The 20430-nt window shown below is 38.3% G+C and overlaps 1 protein-coding gene across 4 annotated transcripts in view; it reads left to right on the top strand.

Moving 5' to 3' along the window:
• Positions 1-20430, top strand: part of DOCK4 (dedicator of cytokinesis 4) — a 397340-nt gene that overhangs the window by 185255 nt on the left and 191655 nt on the right. For all 4 annotated transcript variants that reach the window (XM_038397445.2, XM_038397456.2, XM_038397428.2 and 1 more), the window contains exons 9-12: positions 11551-11632; positions 12328-12388; positions 14960-15092; positions 17482-17570. In XM_038397445.2, the coding sequence (XP_038253373.1) occupies positions 11551-11632; positions 12328-12388; positions 14960-15092; positions 17482-17570 (365 nt within the window). The remainder of the gene's footprint in view (positions 1-11550; positions 11633-12327; positions 12389-14959; positions 15093-17481; positions 17571-20430) is intronic.

The following is a 20430-nucleotide window of genomic DNA, read 5'->3' as shown; positions in this document are numbered from 1 at the left end:
GGAAGGAACCAAACAGCCTCCCCCATTTGGTTTTCAGTATTTCCTGCAGATCATATATCTGCCCCCATTTATGGAAGAAGTTTGCCTGGTATTTGAGCAGGGAAGGGCAATCTAGCCTTTTTTGCCCCTTTGTCATCCTTGATGTAATTGATTTGGAGTCGACCCAGTAGGTGAAATTCACCTGAGATGTGGAAGGCCAATGCAGGTTCATCTGCACCCTTTCACCCCATGTACAGGCTGTACTGGGATGTGGGAAGTGGGGTCTGTCTGATGAGTAGCTGTAGAGGGTACCTGCTCTCACCCTGTGCACAGTGATGCAGATCTGTGCACTAACCCTGTATAGGCCAGCATGGAAGACCACTTGGGTGCCTCAGGGAGAGGTTATGGATGCATGTTTATGCAGACCACAGCGCTGTGTGCTACCAATGTGGAGGGGCTGCCATCATTATTCCAACCTTTAGGCTACAATAGAAGGTGTGTGGCAATTCCCCACTGTTGTCCTGGCTAGAGAATGGACTCTACCATCCCTCACTCTATCAGCTTAGTGTGGACACTTGTACTTTGTGGGTAGAGTGAATTTCAGGAAAGCATAAATTTAGCCTTAATGTTCAGTAATTTTACCTCATCCATAATTATTTTTCCTGTCCACAATTAAGGGTTATAGTTTACCCTCGATCTTTGCATTCAAAAAAATTTTACAGATGGCAGTGGGTTATGGCCTTTGATATTAAGCGTCTTTTAAAATTAAAATACAGTCGTACATTGTTTTAATACATAATGACTGTTACATAGGTCACAGTCATTGGTGTATTTGTAACTGTTAAAGATGTGCAACACGCAGTGATCAAACTGTATGCTAAAGCTTTTCTGAATCTGGGTCAAAGTGCTGTCAAATGCATAAAGTTAGAGGCTCCAGTGGGCCCAGCTCTGCTCAGGTGCAATGAAGATTGAGATGGGTCAAGAACTGGTTACAGCTCACTGATTATCAGCCGTCGAGCCCTGGCTCAAGTTGAAGATACAAGGGGGCAGTTTTAACTTTAATCTCTAATGCAGGTTCCCTCAGGCACTTTACATCAGTGGAGAATTGGCCATAGAGCAGCCTTGCTCCACCATATCCATTCCCCTCTCCTTTCTGCCATGTCCCCTAACCACTCTTTCCCTTACGCCTGGTATTGGAGGGTGGTGTCTGGCACGGGAGACTGCAGGAGAGTGTTATGCCATTGGGAGAATCCTCCAGTTACAGCGCCTTGAGAAACATGGTGGACTTTAGAATCCAGGCCAAAGAGAGTGGTGTGTGTTTCTTCCACCATACCCCCATTTCTTTTTATCTTAATTAACTATTGGTAAAATCAGTGAGATTTTTACACAGAAATCTACTTTTTTTTGTCCCTTCTCTTTCACAACATAAGCTGCCATGCCAATAATTAGGTGATCTGAAAGTCCGTTCCATCTCTAATTAGTGGTATTTGTTTTCTGAGCACTTACATGTACAATAGATCAATATTATATTAACTTATCTTCTAACCCAAATAAGAATGTTATTTTAGTGATGCTTATTGTGAGAGTCATACATATGTATGTGCACATGCATACACCTTTAATCAGAATAGTGTGTTTATTTAACTGTTATGGGTAAGTTATTTTTTGCAGCTCAACTTTGTACCTGTCAACAGTTATCGTATAAGCAGAAATAATTTATATACCACGAAAGAGTACATATGTGTATGTGAAAGGAATGTTTGGCACAGCTGCCTACTCCAAAAGCTATTGACCATGTGCTATTTTCTGTAGTAAATGTGTATGCTACAGATTTGAACAATCAGTCATTACTGGTTGAGCAGGAGGTCTTAGCTTTCAAATGTTTTGTATCTGCTGGAAACACATTTTTGCAATATGCTCATTTGGGTCTGATGTTGTGTACCCAAATACAATATTGTGTAATTTTCTATGGAATGTTGAGATGTGTTTAAGAAATGACTATTAAATAGTAACCCTCTCTAAGTTACCGCAGGAAAGTGTTTCAACTCAAGGAAGTGTCCCAAATATTTTCTGCCTGTTTTGGATTCCAACAACTCCATCTATGCTTGCTTTCCTGGCCAGAGTCTGTCAGATTCCTCAATAGCTATGCTGAAGCTTGTGCATATGTTACTTAAAACTATACGTTACTTAAAACTATTGCATATTCTGTTAAGTTCTGAAGGACATATTTTGCAGGTACTTTATGATAAATGAATACCCTGCTGTTGTCAGTGCAGTTTGAAATAACTTCATGAGAGAGGATTCTTGCTGCTTTCTGTAGTATTTCAAGGAATTGTCCTTTCAGTGTTTTGTTTTGATAGAGTGTAAAATGAGGATATTGTTATTTCTCTGATGGAATGTATAGTTGCTTTTGTGTGAGAATTCAGTGAACAGTTTGGTTTCTCATCGGATCTGAACCATGTTAATAGTACTAATAGTCATGTAGTGGGTATACAAAATTTTTGAAGCTCTCAGTCAGTGTAAAGAGTGCAAAGCTGAAGAAATTCATGGTAGGCAAAGTGAAACTTATTTTTTAAAGAAAAACAATGTAAGCTAAACAGGAAAGTGCCATTGAAAGATCTTTTAAATAGTTCTGTATATTGCATGGCCGTGTGCTTTATATTTTTAAATTATGATCTGTAATTCACACTCAAGACCAAAGTGCACAAATGAATTTTTCCCAATCCAAGTGCATAACCGTAGATTCCTGGTCACATTCAGTAATGCCTATAATCAGTCAAGTATCTGTGAACCTTTTAAAGGTTTACTTTAGGGGTCAGATAAACTGCTTGGGTTTGTGGGCTGTGCTCCGTTGTGCAACTGAGTTGTGTCTCTTCACGCCAGTGGTGAATTGTTTGCTTTTAGCCTGAAGAAAGGCCATGTTCCAGAAAAACAAACCCTGTTATTTTAAAAGCAAGATTTGAAATGATTACATTTAAATACACTTAACAAAACCTCATTTAATTTTAACCACTCACAGATAGTACTACTACGTTCATGGAGAAATTACAAAATATGCACCTACCACACAAGTGAGACATCCTCGTAATAATTAGTGCAGGGATCTGATTTAAGTATCATCTGCTGCATTGGAATTGCACTGGCATTTTCTGAACTATTTCCTTTAAATTGATGCTTGCTAATTTAGGGCCAAACTCTGCCAACCTTATTACTGTTGAGCAGTACTGTGCTATTTAATGGTCAAATTGATTTAAATGGCTCTAGTCTCAGAAAAAGATACTACTCATCATGAGTAAAAGTGGCAGAATCTAGCCCTTAGGTATCAACTAAAAGTTGTATTAACTTGTAAAATAGTTGAAATACCTCAAGAGCTCATTAAGGAGTTAATTTTCATAATAACTAGGAAATCTAATAGAGAAATCTAATATTCTACTAAAATCAACGGTATGTCCAAGCCCTATTTACAATATCAAGTGTATTTTCTCATCTTAGGGTACAAATTGAATCCGGATGCTTTTATAACTAAAATAAGATTAAATCAGCGGTTCAATAAAGAATAAAAGTATCATATTAGTGGACACTTTTTCAAAGTGACGAACTTTGTACATCCTCGCAACCATCTGAAATTGAATCAAGTATCGCGGTTGTTGTCATGGTCTCCTTTAAATGTTGGTGAGCACAGTCATTGGCATCCTTGAGAGAGCTAACAAAATAACACAGGCATGAGTATATTCACTGCTGCTAATGTTATGTAGTCAACATCAAATGTATGGCTTCAGGTGGGGTATAAAAGGCAGGAGTCTCTAATCACTGATAACATCAAATTAGTTGCTTGCTGCAAAATTCAGTAGAACAACAGTAGAAGCAGATGAAACTAAACAGCATAAATTCTGTTTTACATACAAATGTCGTGGGTGATAAACATAGGAAGACATTTGTTTGATATTTCACCACTGACACAAAACAGGTACCTGCCTCTTTTGTTTCTACAATATTATGGACTGTATTTCTACTCCTTTGATTGGTTCAGGGTGGCAGAATGTGTCATTTTGAGTAGGGTGGGGTAAAAAGATGGATTTGAGCTGGATGCCTATGAAAACAAAGGTGGATGACTGAGTTTTTTCTTTTTGTCTTAATGGCATGAATGCTACAGATCTAAGGACTGCCCATCTGGGCTGGAAGATCATCAATTCCATAGAGCAGATTCAGATCAGGACATCTTGCTGATCTTGGTTAAGAAGATGATTACTGCTGATACCATTAATTCAGAAAACAAAAACTTATCTGCTTAGATTGGTACACCAGGAATGGATTTGTTCTGATGGCAGATAAATAATAAAATGGTAATAGATTTGTTCTTTTTAGTCCTCTGATTGGCATGAACTTTGTTGTTTATATTTAGAAGCTACTGTAAGTGCTTAATTACAAATCTGAAAAAAATAAATTACGTAAACCCGCTCACAACAGGTAGCAGTAAAAACTTTGCATCAGATCCTGCCTGGCTCCTGCTCCATGCCCTTTGTGGTGGTGTGGTACAAAGGGGGCAGAGAGCTGGCTTTCGCAATGAGCTGGAGATCCCCCAGCATAGTGGGCATTCCAAGGGCAGCAGAGGGCATGACAGTCCTGAGCTCAACCAGTTTTGGGCCAATGGGCCAGTCCCTTTGGGGCTGTCAAACTGCTGAAAGCTAGAGCTTCGCAGTACTAAGCCTGGTTTGATCCCTGGCTCCCCGCAGGATGGGATGGGAGGTGAATAGAAAGCCGCTTCTGCGCACCCCTGAAGCTGATTTTGTAAGTGAACCTTACAAGAGAGCAAATACCAGAGTCAGGGACCCTCATCTGAGGGACCCTGCCAGTAGTTATAGAATGTTTTTAAAACTGGGAACCAACAGCAAATAGTTTTTAGCTATTCTTAGCTGCCGTGAAGGTGTACAGTATGAGAGGCAGCCGCTCTTAGATAGCTGGTGCCTGACCATTCAGTGCTTGCAAGAGTAAAACATTTTAAATTATACCTGGAAGTGAACAGGAGTCAGCACACAGAGATTCATGCAAGAGGCATTATGTGCTCATTGTAATGTGCCCTGCTCAGGTGATGAACTGCATTCTTCACTAGCTGGAATTTAGGGAGGGTTTCAGGGTATTCCTAACCAGCCAGGGCACATTGCAGTCACCCAGCTGAGTGCTGACTGTAGCAGAATCTGCATGAGAAAAACAATCAGTCTTCTGGCACTGTGGACCACCCCAGTAAATCCACAATCACTGTGAATTCAGTGGGTTGATACAAGATAAGTATATATCCTTGGATTGTGGTATAGATAACTGCTGCCAGCCTTTCTTCTGAACTCTTCCTGCTGTCTTCAAGTTTCATTTCCATCTTATTGATATTGAGTCATAGCAAATTTGCTTCATCCAGACCCTTATCTCAGTGAGGCACTGGGAGAAAAACTGAGACTGTAGAATTTGGGTTCAGCGTAAAGGAGATGTAGAGCTATGTATTGATGACATCACAACCCAAAATATCTTTCTCCTGTGGTGCCAAGCTAAGCTTTAAATAAAAGCTTACCATTTAGTAAGGCTCCAGCCTGGATTGTACATTTGTTTCTTTCATCATAAATTCCCTGTTACCTGGTTAAACATACTTTGTCTTCTGAAGCTATTTTTGTATCTCTCTGACTCATGGTTTCTATCTGAAATATTAGTGAAAAATAATTAGTGCAAATTATTTATGCTAAAATCATTTTAGTTGTTCTAAAATTCATTTCAAGATACCAAAATCCCAGCCTAAGCCTTCAAAATGTTGCTGCTTGCAGGCTAGCACACACAGTTGTGTAGTCTCCATGACTAAGAGTCAGCAGAGCCATGAAGGTCTCGTTGAGAATTACTGTATGTTTTTGATTTCCCTCTCTGGATTCGTAGCCAGGTTTCAGTTTATACCAGTAGTTGGCATGTAATCTTAATTCAGAATATTCAGAAGTTGTTCTTTTCTCTCACGCACCATTTAATATTCTTAGTTAGATTCTTGGAGTTACATCAAACTAAAGATTCTGGGCAGGCACCATTTTGAGAAATGCTTAATTGACTTAAAAGTGCAAGTCCCATTTGAAAGGCAGTTGGACTTATGCTCCTGCATCACTTAGGCATTTTTACAGGTTTCAGAGTAGCAGCCTTGTTAGTCTGTATTCGCAAAAAGAAAAGGAGTGCTTGTGGCACCTTAGAGACAAACAAATTTATTAGAGCATAAGCTTTCGTGAGCTACAGCTCACTTCATCGGATGCATTTGGTGGAAAAAACAGAGGAGAGATTTATATACACACACACAGAGAACATGAAACAATGGGTTTATCATACACACTGTAAGGAGAGTGATCACTTAAGATAAGCCATCACCAACAGCGGGGGGGGGGGGGGGGGGGGGGAGAAGGAAAACCTTTCATGGTGACAAGCAGGTAGGCTAATTCCAGCAGTTAACAAGAATATCAGAGGAACAGTGGGGGGTGGGGTGGGAGGGAGAAATACCATGGGGAAATAGTTTTACTTTGTGTAATGACTCATCCATTCCCAGTCTCTATTCAAGCCTAAGTTAATTGTATCCAGTTTGCAAATTAATTCCAATTCAGCAGTCTCTCGTTGGAGTCTGTTTTTGAAGTTTTTTTGTTGAAGTATAGCCACTCTTAGGTCTGTGATCGAGTGACCAGAGAGATTGAAGTGTTCTCCAACTGGTTTTTGAATGTTATAATTCTTGACGTCTGATTTGTGTCCATTCATTCTTTTACGTAGAGACTGTCCAGTTTGGCCAATGTACATGGCAGAGGGGCATTGCTGGCACATGATGGCATATATCACATTGGTAGATGCGCAGGTGAACGAGCCTCTGATAGTGTGGCTGATGTGATTAGGCCCTATGATGGTATCCCCTGAATAGATATGTGGACAGAGTTGGCAACGGGCTTTGTTGCAAGGATAGGTTCCTGGGTTAGTGGTTCTGTTGTGTGGTGTGTGGTTGCTGGTGAGTATTTGCTTCAGATTGGGGGTCTTCAAGAAAAAAGCTTCAAAAACAGACTCCAAGGAGAGACTGCTGAATTGGAATTAATTTGCAAACTGGATACAATTAACTTAGGCTTGAATAGAGACTGGGAATGGATGAGTCATTACACAAAGTAAAACTATTTCCCCATGGTATTTCTCCCTCCCACCCCACCCCCCACTGTTCCTCTGATATTCTTGTTAACTGCTGGAATTAGCCTACCTGCTTGTCACCATGAAAGGTTTTCCTCCTCCTCCTCCTCCCCCCCCCCCCCCGTTGGTGATGGCTTATCTTAAGTGATCACTCTCCTTACAGTGTGTATGATAAACCCATTGTTTCATGTTCTCTGTGTGTGTGTGTGTGTATATAAATCTCTCCTCTGTTTTTTCCACCAAATGCATCCGATGAAGTGAGCTGTAGCTCACGAAAGCTTATGCTCTAATAAATTTGTTAATCTCTAAGGTGCCATAAGTACTCCTTTTCTTTTTAGGCATTTTTGAAAACCTTTCCCAGTGTCCATTAATTACATTCCTGTGACCTCCATTTTGGAGGTCTTACTATCTATTTATACCAGGCATCTGTGACATTCTGTAGAACATCTTGCATGTGTACTATCGTTAAATGTAATGGTAGTATTTTGGATTTGATTTTATTGTTGTTATTGTTATTATTGTTATTATTACTGAAGTCAATGAACCTTTTGCAACTGTTCAGTGAGTACACGATCGGGTCTGTAATGTATGCACATTGTAAGTGTGATAAAATATAACTAACTTTACTCTTGAAATCTGCGTTTTGTTCTAAGAATATTTTAGAAAATAATCTAACACTTTTTTTCTGCGTATCTATTGTGTTCATTGTTTTTCCTTATTTGAACCTAACCTTACATAGTCTCTACCTAAATATGTCTAAAACCATGTTATACTGAGGAATTTGGCCAGTGTATAAGGAAATCTTTTATACTATAACATATTATGTGGCATGATATCAAAAAGACAACCAGATTTGTGTTTAAAAATCATATAATAAGCAATCTGTCTAGAATAATAACACACAAGTAGTAATATAAGTAAAGAAGAATCAGTTATGAAAATAGAACAGTTTGTGGCAGTGTTGCTTTTAAAGGCTATCGGTAAACTGCAGATTTGGAGCACATCGTTACTTCAGTATTACAGAGGACCTTTCAGTACAAAAATCCCTTGTTGACCTGCTTAAATTAATCTCTTCAGTGTTTGTTATTTCTGTATTTCTTGTCAGAAGACAGCAGAGCTAGAATGTGCACAGCATATTTTAGTGGCGAGATTAGCACTCATAAAAATGCTTAGAAGTCTAAGCTAAAATCAAATGCCCTGAATACAAAGAAAAGATCCTTCTGCTTTGGGTTATTGCTGAGCATATTTGCCAGGTATATTTACCAGTGACTGACTGACTGAGAAGTAAAACACTAGCCCCAGCTTTAACTGTCTGGAGTTTTGGCTGATTGAAGCCAAGCTGTTAGATCTCAAAAATTCTGTATTTTCTTTTAGTAAAGTAGTTCACTTTTCTCATTCATTTTCTAACTTGGTTTCTATGAAGAAATCCATGAGGTTTTATGAACACACATGCCCTCTGTATTTAAAAGTAACTGAATATCAACATTTCCTAACATTTTAAAAGGCTGACTGCTCACTTCTGCTCTCTCGTAACGTATTCTAAAGTTGTAGTCGGAACTGTAGCTTTTGCTTCATTTTTGTTTAAATCATACCAAGACACCGAACAAAGATTTTACTGTGGAAACTGCATCTAGAGTTTTTTTCCTTCAATCATATTACATTTAAAATGCATATGAGAAATTTAGCTCTGCATCACCAATTAAGTGTCTGTCGCAATCGGTATATTTCTGTGTGGCATGACAGTGCTCACTTGCTGGCTTTTAATAATTGTATCCTGAATTACACTTGCTTAGCCTTGCAGAGAGTGTGTGTAATCAGGACTTGAAAAATCCACACACCTGTGGCAAGTAGGAAGCATTCCTGGGGCAGTGCCTTCGACATGTGCAGAATCTAAATGTAATTTTTTTCCTAAAAATAAATTCCTAGCTCTTATGTTTATGCAAGCAACCTTCCAAATGTGAGCTAAGTGTCTTTGGATATCTACAGGCAGGCAGCCCATTGTGTTCTTACTTGTTGATTTATATCTCAAGCTATGAGGTGCTGAGTAAATTTTTCAAAAGTATGTAAGCGATAACAAGCCGTTTAGCTATATGACAAGGAATAGAGCGGAATGAATGGAACATCTGAAAGATGAAGTAACAAGTGAATGTACAGTAAGCTGTTACAACAGGCACTGGGTTTTGGAGGGCATGCATATTCTTTCAACATTTGACAGCCTATAAAAACTGTTTGTAAACACCATAAGTCTGCCAAAGATCCAGTTTTCTGGAAGCTGCTGTTCTTGTTTGGGACAATCATTTCCATTTGCCTGCTTTAAGCACAAATCATGCAGTGAAACATCCACAGCTGTTGATACGTATGACTGATGGACAGGTTCATAGACTGGAGATAAGGCAGTGAAATTCAGAACGGCCTTGCTGGTTGCCTGGACTAAAATTGTACAGTTCAGATTCATTGCTGGTTGCAGATCATAGAGACAGGCAATGTAGCCGATGTGGGATAAGAACCCTCTTTTTGTTCTGTGCTTGTATGGCATCAGGCACAATTAGATCCTGGCCCATGACTGGTGCTCCTAAGTGCTATATAATACACACACTAATATTCTTGCTATGGTGAGTGCTAACTTAAAGTTTATTTAGAGCTGGGAGATCAACATCTGATATAACAGCACTCTCATAGTGTATTTTATTTGTATTAAAATGAGCTAATTTTTTTTATAAATTTTGAAAAACACTTCATCTTTTAAATTCATATGCAGCAGAAAACAGTTGGGTTTTGCACAGAATGTTGAGTGACCTTATTTTTAAACCCTCTTTTAAAGTTACCATGGAGACTTCGGCTGCAGGAGATGGCTATATACTAAAGTATGTGTATGTGCTTGAGAAATGGCATTTCCAAGACTCTGCCTATGAAATATACAAAAGTTTAGACTATCCTACGCTTAGCTTCCACTTATTCTGCCATCAAATGGGAAACTGGATAGCTATAAATGGGGAATGTGGTTTAAAGTGAACTACTCCAATAAAAAGTCTAAGTACCTGGGGATTCAAACTGCCCAGGTTGGCTGACTTGTACAAATTAAACCAACCCCCAAAGGTAGCTCAGGTTAAATATGATTTTGATTAAATGATTGGTCTCCAGATTTTGTGAATGGGGAATGACAGCACGAGAAAGAATTAACTCATCTTCAGGATTTTGTACCTCATCTGGCATATTCCTATAAAAATTCCTACTGCTGATTTTAAAAGATATATATATATATAGATATAGATATAGATAGATATATATTGGTATAAAACATTAGCAAAAAATTTTGGGCTTCGGCCATAGTCAGAAGAGATGGAAACAGCTGAGAAAGCTGCAGTTAAAAATGTATGTGCAGGATGATCTCTTGGTAATTTATTTTATAACTTTGGGGTATACAGACAGCTGCTTGGCTGGGGTGTGGGGAAGTGTGGAAGAAAAAATAGATTTTCTGCACATCGTACTATTTGTGACCCTGTTGCTCCCTCCCTTTAAAAATAGGGTTATGACACATCCCATTAGAATTGGTCCAAAGCATGGAGGGTTCTGACTCTCTTGTAAAGTTTCCCCACACATGAATTGCCCGTTTCATAAAGTGAACTTTCCTATGGGCCTGATCCAACTCCCATTACAATTCAATGGGAGTCTTTCCTTAATGTAACGAATGTCCTTTCTCCCAGGTTCTGTCCCCTCAGTGGCTCTAAAATTCTCTCTTTCTCTCAGCTTTAGCAGAGGCAGTCTTAAATTTCCCAAGCTTTGTTTTGATACTTGTTTCCACAGGAACATTTAGCAAATACCGACAGATTTTAAAGGCAGAATTCTGGAAAGAATGCTTTCCTGACTGCTTCTATAAAGGCTCTTATTCCATAGTATACTAAAATCCATCCAGTCTAGCTCCATTTGGGAGGGTGGAAGTTAAAGTTTAATAGTATGGACAAATATCATCAACATCATCTTACCTATTACCTTTTCCTCTGACAATTTTATTAATCTGTGAGAAAGATACTGATTGAATGCCAGTTTTTGTAATTATGCCAATACATGCACATTTAGAATCCTTACCAACATATTACATAGCTCCTGTAATAATGTCCAGTGTACCTAGATTTTATAGTTTTCATATTTCTATGTACCTACATCATTTCACAGGAAGTGAATACAATTCTACAAAATCACAGCCCAAAAAATAATAATATTTCATATCGGATTTGTTGCAATTACAAGCAAAACATCAACATTCAGTATATTTTTTTTGTTATCAAGTTCTTAGAAATTTCATTGCTCTATATTGTGAGGAAGATTTCACCTTGAAACAAATTCAGAATGAAGTCTCATTTGCCTTAACATTACTCAGCATACTTTATTTTCTTGCAGCGAAAGGTTTTTTTTAAGACTGAATAGGAATGGTTTGCCAAAATGTCCAGAGAAGCCAGAAAGACATTGTTCTCTCTTTGTGGTGAGCTTTACATATTCTTTATGCTCATTTCGTGCAATTGTGTTGAATATTTTAAATAAAAGATGGAGTAAATTAACTATTGTGTAATTAAATAGTTCAGTCGGAGCTGTTTGATTGGCTATTGATTTGAATCCTAATGAAAGATTCCGTTGTATCATTGTGGCACAGGCCAGTGCTAAAGGTCTTGCAGAGCTGCACCACACCTGGGGGAACAACAGAAAGAATTCTGCCTATTTTCTGGTGCTTTCCCAGTGCTCAGGTACAGCATATTCCTCCCTGCAAGGCTGGCCAGCCCCTCCTCCTCCTCCTCCTCCTTATCTCTCCTGCACCGAGGGGTTGCTTGGAGACAGCAATCCTTGTGCTTTAAAGAGTGTAGGGACTGCAGTCATGCATCACTGATGTACAGGGGCTCATGAGGGAGCTCCTTGCTCCTGCCCCTCTGCAACCTTGATGCAGCAAGGCACAATCTGTTCCATAGCATTTTAGGACAGAAGTTGCCCATACTCCAGCATGGCCACAAATTTAAAGTGTTCAAGAATGTAATTTTTCAATATTGTATTGTAACAAATCATCTGTTAAAAGTGCACTCCATGTTCATTTATCACTTTCATTGATACATAGAGTAATATGCTAAGATCTTTAAATGTCATATTTTAATTGTGGGTCAAAAATAATGAGACTCTGACTCTCTGCAGGATTTGAGTAGCAGTGAACTCAGGAAGGACATCTACATCACTGTGCACATTATCCGCATAGGTATGTACGATAGCCTGCCAGCATCAACTATACGTTTGGAAGGCATTGGGTAGTAAATAAAGGAAAGACAATGTGCTTGAGTTTTGCTTATGGCATCTGTCACATTAGCTGATTGTATGTCTGTATAAGCTTTGAAAAGAATGTGCTTACATTCTGATGCACAATAGTAAATAATATGTGCCTAGAACTTCCCAGCATTGCTCTCTGCTAATATTTTAAACACTTTAAGAAGCTAAGTTTATAATCCCTTACAGACACAGGACACCCATAAAATATAGGATACTATTCTCATTAGTACCAAAAAACACATGCATACCTATTGTATGAACTGTCATAGCATAATGAATGAGTTTATAAAGAGTTTTAAAAACCCGCTCTTCTCTCAGAGTAATTTCGGGCATGTTGCACTAGAAGAACAACTTGTCTGGAAATTTAGTAGACCTAATAAGTATAAATGGACTGATGACAATGTGTACTCCGTCTTTTAAATAGTTCAAAGAAATTCAGTGCCCTTTTTGTGGGATAAGGGAAAAGAAACTGCAATGGAGGAGATGTTGTTCCTTTTAAGAAAATTTTAACATATGATATGAACAAATATGATTTCCTCCAAAGACGGTGCTTAAGTTCTGTAGAAGTGAAGAGCGTGTACTTTATTTAATCTATTCCTTTAAGAAATTGTCTTGTGGCTATATTGAGTAACTCAAATAATCTTCACATCTTTCCTGAATATTTCTCTTCTTAGAGATATGCATTGTTGCCTGTAAAATAATGGTATAGTTTTTGTTGTAATAATCATCTGCACCGCACACTGGGTTTGGATAATGCAATACACACCTGAATAAGCAATGTGTCTCAGATCTTTTCTGTATACTTTTTTCTGTTTTATATGGTTGTGTTGTGTCACCAGGACTTCAAAGCTGGGAGATATATACTCATTTAATGAGGAAGGTGTAGGAAATTGGGTGGTAAACAATTTTGAGGAGAAAATGGTGTAAAATGTTAACTTTTGAGCCAACCAGCCAAGTTGGTAAGAATAAACCTTTAAAATAAGGGCAAGGTAGAGAATCCTCCTTGTTTCACCATTTTTCTGAAATATTGACAATCCAGATTGCAAATAAGAGCCTGCCATTGTGTCAGCAGAGTTTCAGGAGGAAGGTGGAAGGAGGAAGCTAATTCTCTGTTTTTCCATTTGTTTAGAGCAAGGAAAAAAACCTCAAGTCTTTGCATTTAGATCAGGTTAAGATTCCAGAAAGGATGCCTATGAATTTTGAATGACAGTCTTGATATTCTAGTCATTGCATATGCTATTTGAGTTGCATGAATTCAAATGTCTCTGTCTTCTGATTCTGTAAAGTTGAAATATGTTCTATATGTTGAAATAGTTCTATATGTTTCATAGCTCCACAATCAGACCTTTTGAAAGGTCAGTGCAGTTTTTAAGGGCCTTCAGTAGGGAACCCAGCATCTTTTTTATTCCAAAGGAACAAGGAACACTGCAGAGTCATAAATAGTTTGCCATTTGTCAGTGCATAAACATAGCGCTGATGTGGGATTATGAGAGAGAGCTATTGAAAGACCAAGGACGCTTGCTGAAATATTTGAGATTAAAATAAGATTTGGACAATGTACTTGTGAAAATGAAAGATTACTCTCCTAGCTGCTGTGATGCAGGGAAATGTTATGGGGAGGCGTTTTCCAACAACAGCTGTGATCAGGTGCTTTTCATTTCAGAAATTGGCATCAAATGCATATGCACCTGGTAGAAAAGGGGCATAGCTGTCATTGAGCAGAATAGGTGAAGGAAGGGATTTCCCTCTATTTTCATGCAGGACATGCAGCTGCATGTTGGGCTATTGCTTTGTTCATGCAGTTGGGCTATTGCTTTTTGAATAAAAGGGGAAAGAATGTTAGAAAAAGGTCTGGTTTTCATTACTACTTCCTTTTTGGTTCTTTGTTTGTTTTTTTTATATTTATTTGCTTTCTTATGCTCCAGCATCTTTCCTCTTCTTTTTGTTCTCTCCTCATCTTTCATCTTTAATAGCTGCTCTTGCATTAGTCCATTTATCCCCATGCTACTGAATTGCCTTTTATGGTGGCAGCACCTGTCTGCTTAATTGTTATGGCCAGAGATATCAATCACAGGGCAGAAGACTATTAACAACAACTGTCATGAAATAATATTTACAAATGTGATAAGACCTAATGTCCGGTAGTACATGATACCTGAATGCTAAATTTGGTGCAGCATTGCCCAATCGAATATAGCTACTGGGTATTAAACAAGAAGTATATGATGGGGAGTTCAGGAGAAGGTAACCAGTGTCCCCTCAGTTTTGGACCTTACAAATGCACTATAAGTGTAATGCACTTTTCATATTTTCTACTGTTCTAATTTAAGTGGAAAATAAGGAAAGATGGAAAAGATTTGTAACCACTACGCTTGCCATAATCTCATAAAAACCATTAAGTTATTTACAGGTATCAGCTGAGCTGGTCTCTCCCTCCTTTTCTGTGGCTTTAGAAGGAGGCATTTTAGTGGATTATGCATCATATTTGTGTTGTATTTGACAGGCCGAATGGGAGCTGGAGAAAAGAAAAATGCTTGCAACGTACAGTACCGACGGCCCTTTGGCTGTGCAGTCCTCAGCATTGCAGATCTACTGGCAGGAGACTCAAAGGATGACCTTATCTTAAAAGTATACATGTAAGAGATTGTTTCCTTTTAATTTTTTAAGAGGTTTGGAGTCCATTTATATCGTCTGTACCAAGAAGCAATGGCTTTTAATTAGTGTAAGTAAAGGGCTTTAGTCCTCTAAGGTTGTTTAAGCATTTCCATTCTAATCCCCCATAATATAAAATAGTATATTTTTGAACTGGTCAAAAATAGGGAAAGGGTTTCATAAAAAAATCAGAATTTTTCACCATTTTTGTTGCAGCTTGAAAAATTTCCATCAACTCTTCATGTTTGTTTTTTCAAAAATGAAAATAATATGTCAGGAAATATGTGAGTTTGGGGTGCATGTGTTACTTTAATCTGGCCCTGATTGCATACAATTATCAAATAATGCAATAGGATATCACAAATTTTTTCTACGTCTATAGGCCTTCATCAAGCAGATACTCAGGCAAACAGTCCTGTTAAGTTTGCAGGATCGAGGCCTGTGTAATTTTATTTAGTGTGCCATTTTACACGAAACACAGTGAACAATTTGCTGCACACTCTCACTGGAGTTTTCACTGTGCAGGTAAACCATGCATTCATCTACAGACAGGTCGTCTTTAGTGCACGCTTTACAAGTTTTGCAAGAGCTCCCTGAAAAATGTACTTTGCTTTCCTGTAGTGTGATTTTTCATTTGTTCATAGTTCGTATACACACTTCCTCTCCCTGTTGAACTGCCGCTTTCTACCCATAGGTTTTCAATGTCTGAGCAGTGTTTTCATAATCATGAAGTGTATTTTGTCTTTCGCTCTACTCATACTCCAAAATAGCTGAATTGTTTTTGCTCCAGCTTTCCAAAATGATTTTCCTTTGGGCAAAGCCTAAACCTGGAAGACTTGAGCTTGAGAGGGGTAAGTTTCAGAAAGTTTTAAAAGTCACTGAAAATGGAGGATTAGAATAGAAATGCTTAAACAACCATAGGCAGAGAAATTGCTATAATAATCTTGTATGGCAATGTGAAGTGTTTTGGGGACTTTTTTGAAGTTCTTTGTACTGTCCAAACATCTGCCAAGAGTACTTTATCACTCCAGAAAGAAGTAGGCAGGGCAATCATTTATATATAATGATGCAAAACAATTACAAAACTGCAATAGCAAAAAATGTAAAATATTAACAATGCCATAAGTGCAGGGGACTGGAAAACCAAAACATCTCACTCAAAATCTAATTATTTTAAATGCATGGGTTTATTAAGTGGCAGATGAGATTTTGGCTGATAGTAGATAGAAAGAAAGTTCAATTTCCTGGATGCGGTGACACAGAACATAGAATTCCCTGCTGACCTTGGGCTCGATAAGTTAAGAAATATTTTATGGGATAGTCTATTCTAAGAGTACAAACTGAGATACACTAGTCAGACACTTAGGGGATTCCTCTTCCAGTGAAGTTTAGTACTTGAGTCTTGAAGACATGTCAGTCTCTAAAAAGCCGCCCTTCACCTGTCTCTTATTCCCCACTGTGCTGAATTAGAACTGCTGGAAGCAGTGCTTCTGACGACAGTTTAGTATGACGGTGAACAGGTGGCTGACTTTTATCTTACTTTAATTTTCTGTCAGTCTAGATTGAAGTGCTCTCTGTTGGATACCATGCTGTTAAAAGCATTTGTTGGACAGTTGAATTTCACTTTCAAAGTCTGTGGTTGGTAAAGATAAATGTGGCATTAGTACTTCGGTTAGATAAAACAGAACACATTTGATACTGAGACTAACTTTAGTCTAAATGACAAGAAAAAGTTCTGTGGAATATTTCTCAAATAATGGTCAGATTATGGAATTCAAAATTTTTAATTAAAGCAACTGAAAATGCTATATTTTAAAGTTGTGGCAAGATGCTTTTGCACCTACAGCATTGTTTAATCTTTTCAAATGGCTTTCTCCTATAGGCAGCCTCCTATCCCTGTGAGACTAAAAACATAATTTCTTTTGCCCTTTAGTTAAACATCATCTCTACTAGATGTCCTGTTTCTGCTGAGCTCTTGAATGGTCACGTTAGGGAGGTTTCTCTGTAATTTAGAGTTGAAGAAGAGATTAATACACATGAGTAATTCAGCAGTAGCTGAATTACTGAGTGCCACCAAGGACACCCTTCCACTCAAATTTCCCAGGCAAAGCAAGCATTCCTACAGTGACATCCTCAACCAATGCATCTGAGTGCTGCCATGACACTGCTCCCAGTTTTGACAAGCTGTTTCATTGGGCATCATGTCAAAACCCACATTGTGCCAACAATATGACCTGCTGATTTAGATAAATTTCAAACTGCTAGTTGGTGAGCAGAAGAGAATTTATTTGGACAGGCCAGTTAAGTTTGTTACAGTGGGTCTGACAACTGTGAGCTCTCATTTCAGATTTAAGAATGTTACCATTTTCATAGGTGCAACACAGAGAGTGACTGGTATCAGATCCATGAAAACATCATCAAAAAGCTAAATGTTCGTTACAACCTGACAGGCTCCAATGCTGGTGAGTGTATGTTGCAAAATATTCTATTGCATTATTTTAGTTATTTTTTAAAGTTTTACAAATAAAGCATTTTCTTTTTGAAGAGTTTGATTGTTATTTTCTGCTCACGAAAAAGGAGTGCTATTGCTACTGTTATTGTATTGGTTGAAAACTTGAGGGGTGCCACAGCAGTTGCACATCCTGCCTTTCATCTGCAACTTAAAAACCTAAAAGCACATCACTGAATTCCCTTACAGAAGCAACTGATTAATAACTTTTATTTTGAAGGGGTGCCAAGTTGCTGTGAAACCTTGATTACAGTCAAGTCTCTAGATGTAGTAGTCACGTATAAGGTTAAATCTTCAGCTGGTGTGAGCTGGTGTTTGGTATCCAACTGGAAGTGCTGCCTGGTCAATAATACTGCTGATCTTGAATTATAAATGGAAAACTGATCATGTTGTTGACATGATGTATCAAAATCTCTAGGCAAGGGAAAGTGGGAGGCCACCACACTGTTCGCAGAACCTTTTGCTGAGTAGGTGAGGGACATATATTTTGTTGGCATCTAAAGCATTTGCTATGCCTCCATAGCCAGCATCCATAGCTGTCCTAGAATCATAGACTCATAGAATCATGACAGGTTTCAGAGTAGCAGCCGTGTTAGTCTGTATTCGCAAAAAGAAAAGGAGTACTTGTGGCACCTTAGAGACTAACACATTTATTTGAGCATAAGCTTTCGTGAGCTACAGCTCACTTCATCGGATGCATTCGGTGGAAAATACACCAAATGCATCCGATGAAATGAGCTGTAGCTCACGAAAGCTTATGCTCAAATAAATTTGTTAGTCTCTAAGGTGCCACAAGTACTCCTTTTTTTTTTTTTTTTCATAGAATCATAGACTTTGAAGTCAGAAGGGACCATTATGATCGTCTAGTCCGATCTCCTGCTCAATGCATCATGAGAATGGATAAATTAGGAAGAGCAATAAGCAATGTTAAGGGACAGAGACGGTTGGCCTAGTGGTCTTGTAATACTGTTCTGTATCGCCAGACAGGAGACTCTGGGATTTACATGCTTCCTGGAATTGGCAATTTTTTTTTAACCACTGTACTCCAGGAAAGCAATCAAACCTCTTCTAGCTGGAAAGAGAGGGTAAGTCTATACTGCAATTAAAAACGTGCACCTTGCCCTGTGCCAGCTGACTCATGCTTCCAGAACTCAGGCTGCGGGGCTTTTTCATTGCTGTGTAGACTTCTGGGCTCAAGCTGGAGCCCACACTCTGGGACCTTCCCGCCTTGCAGCATAGGCTACCTTTGGGTGTCTAACTGTAGCGTAGACAAATCCATAGAAATATACTACAATGACTTGGGGCTTGTCTATATAGTGGGGTCATGCACTCCTACAGGCATGTGATTTATAAAGTGCATGAATATGATGCACTTTAATTGATCCATGTAGTCCCTGCAAGTGCACACTAAAGGTTCCCTAGTGCACTTTAACAAGTACAGTGCTACTTTTAAGTGCTGTAGGGAACGTTTAGCGCATACCAGCAGGGTCTATATGGACCAATTAATCCATAGCACATTGGTGCGCTTTAGGAATCACACCCGTATAGAACGCACTACCCCACTGTTCAGATAAGCCCTTAGTTTTTGTTTTCAAATCCTATTTCTTCCATGTTGGTCCTGAAAACACATTCTTTGAAATTTAACTGCAGAATAAACTCAGGTGAGCTAATTTTCAATTTAATGTTATGTTTCAGTGCAATCTTTTATCATTTGAAGTTGTAAACCCATAAATTTAGTAGATTAAGTAGGCCTGTACAGTTCAGTTAACTTGATTTGTGAACGTGAAACTTGTATTGAAAAGTTACATGAAAGATGGTCTTCAGAAAGGTGTGAGGAAAAAAGCTCTAATGCTCCATTTCATTTTTAAATATTCAAATTAATTGAATTAAAATGACACTAATTAAGGCTCTATAATTTAATATGAAGCCTGGCTCGGATACCCGTAACTTGTCATTTAAATTTTTTTGCAAAAAAAAAATGCATTATGATGCAAAAAGAATATTTGTTTGTGAATTCAGTGTATATAATAAGAAACCTACTTTCTGGGTTCCTCAGATACCGAGCATCACCCCTCTATGGAGGTGGAAGGAAAAAATAGTAGCACCAAAGGATTTTGCACTGATACTGGACAAATTGTATTTAGGATGGTGGGCTAGAATTTGGCATTTAGAATGCAATATGCCCTCTAGGACAAATGTTCTTTGAGATGTATAGGGAAAAACATTCTGAAAACAAGAAAAGAATATTTACTATTGATGCAAATGTGAATGCCTGCTGCTTGGTAGTCAAACTCCCCAGGAAGATTTTATTCTCCAAACAGAATTGCCTGGGTATATTCCTGTGGTAAACCCTTCTGATTGTTCATGTGTTTGATATTGTGATTTGTGGTCTCCCTGTATGTTTCTGGACAGGGTCCACTTTAAATACTGGAGTTTGTTCAGCTGCCGATAAAAGTAATTTACTTTTTCTCAGTTTCATTTGTGCATGAGCAGCAATTTACATTTCACATCAGAGCCTGTTAACAGAGTAGGAAAGGAATAGCTATTACAGCTAATGCAGAAATTACTAGCACCACCTATTGGAATAAACTGTTGAATTGAAGTTGAAGTTACTCTGAGTTTTGAATATACAAATTAATTTAGAAGAACCCAGGTATCTTGCTCTTTGTTTGAATTATTTCATTTAAAAATGTTCACAAATATGCGACACATTTCGACCATTAAAAATAGTAACCATAATATTATGATCCATAAGCCGCTGGAAAAAAATGACATTCGGAAAATTGTATGCAGTGTAGTTGTAGCCGCGTTGG

This window comes from Dermochelys coriacea, chromosome 1 (genome assembly GCF_009764565.3).
Source record: "Dermochelys coriacea isolate rDerCor1 chromosome 1, rDerCor1.pri.v4, whole genome shotgun sequence".
NCBI classification, from domain to species: domain Eukaryota; kingdom Metazoa; phylum Chordata; order Testudines; family Dermochelyidae; genus Dermochelys; species Dermochelys coriacea.
The sequence above is the reverse complement of the archived record's forward strand: the minus strand, read 5'-3'. Positions and strand labels throughout refer to the sequence as shown.